General features: G+C 42.1%; 1 protein-coding gene across 1 annotated transcript in view; it reads right to left on the reverse strand.

The window, feature by feature from the left end:
* Positions 1-3,514: 3,514 nt before the first annotated feature.
* Positions 3,515-4,998, reverse strand: part of DNAAF11 (dynein axonemal assembly factor 11) — an 80,396-nt gene continuing 78,912 nt past the window's right edge. The window contains exon 11 of the mRNA XM_032795046.1: positions 3,515-3,921. Coding sequence (XP_032650937.1) covers positions 3,738-3,921 — 184 coding nt within the window. The 3' untranslated portion in view covers positions 3,515-3,737. The remainder of the gene's footprint in view (positions 3,922-4,998) is intronic.

A 4,998-nucleotide genomic window follows, 5' to 3' on the forward strand; every position in this document is an offset into this window, starting at 1 on the left:
AAAAGAGCCAATGGGAAGGCTAGAACTTTTAAAATTGGGAAAGAAACTTACCCTTTGTCTGTTGTTCTTCGGAGAAGGAGACACAGGGCAGCAATGTTGTGTAAGGCTTGAACTAGGTGGAAAATTCATCAGATAATACTTAGAATTACTCATTTGAAACCCCCCAAATATGTAAGTAAATTAGGAATGTTTAGCTAGACGTGATCAGGTTTTTTTCTTTATTTTGGCTTGTGGAACTCCTCTGTGCCAACCCCAAATGCATTTGTTTGCTTGTAAACTTTAAGCCAAACCCCCAAGAAAGCTATTCTGAGTGCTTAATTATTTTTTAATTGTTTCTTTTTAAGATCTAGCAAAAAGCCTAAGTTCCAGGTGTATTTTTTTCCTTTTTGTTTTTAATAACATTTACCTTTTTTAAGAACAGGATTGGATTTTTGGTGTCCTAAGAGGTTTGTGGACATGTTGTTTGATTAGCTTGTAGCCACCACTCATTTCCTTTGTTTTCTTTCTCAACTCTTCCCTGGAGGGAGGAGTGAAAGGGTTTGAGGGTACCCCACAGGGAGGAATTCCCAAGTGCTCCTTCCTGGGTTCAAAGGGTTGTTTTTTTGTTTTGCATTTGGGTGGTGGCAGTGTTTACCAATCCAAGGTGAGAGAGAAGCTGTAACCTTGGGAGTGTAATACAAGCCTGGAGTGGCAAATTATAATTTTTAAAATCCTTGTGGACCCTCACCTTCTGCACTCAAGGTGCCAGAGTGAGGATTCAGCCTTGACACCTGCACATTTTAAAAATGGTAAATGCCTGGTACAAAAGACATATGTGCTCAATGCCTTAGCTAAAAGGCCTAGACAGCAGTGCAGATTTATTAACTGGTTCACCACTTCATCAATGGAAATTGGATATACACCAGCCTTTGCAAACCTGAGCACATTTGCCACACACTTCAGGCAAACTCACTGGTAATGATAAACAGTTCAACAAATGTATTGACTGCAAAAGATAGATTTTAAGTGATAGGCAAAAAGTCAGTTAGTTACCAAAATAAAATATGAGCACACAGTCTAAACTCCCAATCTTATTAGACTGGGCAACATCTAGATTAAGCAGTTTTTCTCACCCCACTGGATATTGCAATCCTTAATATACAGGTTTGTCCCTTAAACCTGGGCCAATCTCCTCTGCTGGAGTCTTGTCTTCTTCTCAGTGTCTTTGTTGCTTGCAGCATAGGTGGGGGCAGGAGAAAGGCCCCACATGTGACCACTGTGTTCTGTTTTATAACCTCTGTCCTATGTGCTTGGGGAGTACAAGTCCAGGCATGTTTGGGGGCATTGCTTAGTCTTCAGGCCAGGTTGAGCAATTCCCCTGGTATGGCCACATGCAGATGAGTTATTGAATTATAGCTCCCTTGCTGAACAATGGTTATTGATGAGTTGTTTGACACTCCATCCAGGGGTTTGTTACTTTCCTTGCTGTTGCCTATGGGGAGCTAATATCTGGCTGATTCCTCAACTTACAGCATGTTTTAGTGACAACCAGACAACACAATTCTTATAACTTCATATGCATTGATGATATACATATATGGATAGAGAAATAACTTTCAGAGATCATAACCTTTCCTCGATAACCTTGCAAGGCATCCTTTATATGTAAGATCATGATTATATGAAAATGAGGAATATGGGGGTTACGGGACGCTCCCCCAAGGTATAGAATGTCACAGTTACTGAAACATGTTGTGAGTCTGGGAAACGCCCACAGACTAGCCCCTCAGAGAGGACAAAGAAACTGCAATCACATGCCCAACCTCACGTACACAAAAGCTGCAAGCAATAACTTACAATTCATAATGAAGGATGGTCAGCAGCTCACATATATCCTGGGTGTTGCCTAAACTCATGACACAGCATGGATTTTTCCAGCACCTGGAGAAAGGTATAAATGAGGGACAGTGACATCACCATAGGGCCTCTCTCTCTTCCCCCATCTTGACACCTGGAAGCAAGATTGTTTGTAAGACAGAGAAGTTTCCTTGAACTGGGGCGAAGGGATGCTTTCTAGTTAGTATAAACTGAACTGAAAGTGTCTACAATGTTCAGTAGGGTGAGAGAAACTGCTTGATTCAAATCTTGCTTAGCCTGATAAAGTTTAGGATGTAGAATGCATGTTTGCTTTATTTCTTATGTAACCAACCCTGACCTTTATGCCTACCACTTATAATCATGTAGAATCTATCTCTCTCTCTCTCTCTCTAGTTAATAAACTTGCTTTGATGTTTAGACAAATTCACTGGTTTAGATTAAAGTACTTGCGAGGGTCTGCTCAGATTACAGAAGCTGGTGCATGTCCACTACCCTTTGAAGGAGTGGTGAACTAATTAATGAGCTTGCATGGATCAAGAAGGTCTTAAGCACTGTAAGATGCCCTGGGGTGCAAGACTAGGGCTGGGGATTTGCTGGTCTCTCCTTGTATGTAGTTCATGAGTGTCTTGGCAGAGCATTTCTGTAACTTTGCTGGGTGTGCCTCCGCATGCCGATGGCTGAGTGAACAGATCCTGGAGGGGTTTGCTGTTCACTCGCATAGCAGTGTAGGAGACAGCCAGGACAGGAAAGTTAAAAGGAGCACAATGGTTCCACAGTCCAGATTGCACCCTGGAGCATGTCAAAACCATCCCCTCCATAAACTTATCAAGTGCAGTCTTGAAGCCAGTTAGAGTTTTTTTGCCCACACAGCTCTTCTTGGAAGATGTTCCAGAACTTCACTCCTCTGATGGTTAGAACCCTTTGTCTAATTTAAAGCCTAAACTTGTTGGCCAGTTTATATCTATTTGTTCTTGTATCAACACTGGAGCTTAACTTAAATAACTCCTCTCCCTCCCTGGTATTTATCCCTTTGATGTATTTGTAGAGAGCAATCATATCTCCTGTCAGTCTTCTTTGTGTTAGGTTAAACAAGCCAGGCTCTTTGAGTCTCCTTTCATAAGGTAGGTTTTCCATTCCTCTGATCCTCCTAGTAGCCCTTCTCTGCACCTGTTCCAGATTGAATTCATATTTCCTAAACATGGGAGACCAGACCTGCACACAATATTCTAGATGAGGTCTCACCAGTGCCTTTTAATGGTACTAACACTTCCCTGTCTCTGTTGAAACTATCTTGCCTGATGGGTGAATGTGGTATGGCAAATGGGGGATTAATGAGAAAGGGCAGGCCCCGGCAACCTTTTCTCAGCCCCGGAACGTAGGGACATCAGGGAATATGTTTCATAGCCAACTGATGGGCTTTCTTTGCTGCTGCTCTGCACGAGAGAGAAGAAAGTGAAAGAACACTTAGGGACTTCTAAGCACCCAGTGGCTCTGCTTATGTAATCAAATGAACTTATGATTGTTACCTCTCTCTTTCTTCTCATTGATTGTCACACTCATTTGACATCTCATCTGAAGTTGGATTGTGGGTTTGTACACTGCCAAATGTAATGGGACCCCAATACTGATCAGGACTTTCGAGACATTCCACTATATATATAAATAATTGGAAAACAGTTTAATAGAGGCATATTGTTCCTGATATAACAAAAGGCAGCAGCAAGATAAAGCACAAGTATAACAAAAGTCAGTTTACAGTAAGAACTGAAATAATATTTTGTAACTTCAGAAGATGCTGCTGCAAAATTTGAGTCAAGAAAAATGCTCAGGCAAACTCTGGGTCACATGAGTAACAAACAATGGAGCCCTATAGTAACATTTCATCTTAAGGGTGGAACATCTTGGTTATCTTCGAAGTCAACATAACTATTCTCAGTATCTATAACCTTTTGTTGCTGCAAATTAATAGGTCCTTTCCCAGTTCGCTCCTTTTCTTGGATTATGTTTGCCACATCAGGGAATGAATATTTGCTAGGATCCGCTTCTAGTTTCTCAACTCGCTCCCTGTAACAAAGGAGAACAGATGGTTATAAATAAAACTTCATTTCATCACATGTAGCAACAGAAATTTGGGACTGCTTCCCAAATTCCCCAATTCCCATAGAAGTCACCATGAATTTTGAGGAGGATTAAGAAATCTCACTATTGTGAATTGATTGTTAATTCAAAAGGGAGGCTCAGGGCTTGTGTACACGTGTAGCACTGAAGCGGCACAGCTGCAGTGGTGAAGCTGTGCTGCTGCAGTGCTTAGTGAAGATTCTCTACGTTGAAAGAGGGCTTCTCCCCGTAGACACTCCACCTCCCTGAGAAGTAGTAGCTATGTAGATGGGAGAAGCCTTCCCATTGATATAGCACTGTCTCCACTGGGGGTTCTTCTTCTTCAAGTAGCGTCCCTATGGGTGTTCCATTGTAGGTGACATCCTCTCTGGGGGGGCTGAGGCAATCGTCCAGGTAAGGGAAAATCATGATCCTTTGCAAGCATAAATGGGTGACCACTACTGAGAGAACTTTGGAAAATACTCTCGGGGCCGAAGATAACCTGAAGGGGAGTACCCTGTACTGGTATTGATTTTGTCCCAAGGTGAATCTGAGAAATCGTCTGTGAGTTAATAAGACTAAGATGTGAAAATACACGTTCTGTAGGTTGAGGGTCGAAAACCAGTCTCCTTGTTCCAACGCTGGAATGATCGTTGCTAATGTGACTATCTTGAATTCCTAAGCTTTGACAAATTGGTTGAGTGCGCTAAGGTTTAATATGAGTCTCCAGCCCTTCTCCTTCCTGGGTATTAGAGCAGAACTATTTGCCTCATAGCTGTTGAGGTACTGGTTCTATCGTTCTAACTGGAGGAGACAGTTTACCTCTTGACATAGTAAACTCTCGTAAGAAGGCTCCCTGAAGAGGGATGGGGAATGGTGTTGTGGAGGATGCAGGGAGGTAAAATGGATAGAGTATCCATGGTGAATGATCTCTAGGAGCCATCGGTCTGATGTTGTCATAAACAGATAGCTAAGGGTTAATGTTTCTTTTACCTGTAAAGGGTTAACAAAGGGAACCACATACCTGACCAGAGGACCAATCAG

This window comes from Chelonoidis abingdonii, chromosome 2, assembly GCF_003597395.2.
Source record: "Chelonoidis abingdonii isolate Lonesome George chromosome 2, CheloAbing_2.0, whole genome shotgun sequence".
NCBI lineage: Eukaryota > Metazoa > Chordata > Testudines > Testudinidae > Chelonoidis > Chelonoidis abingdonii.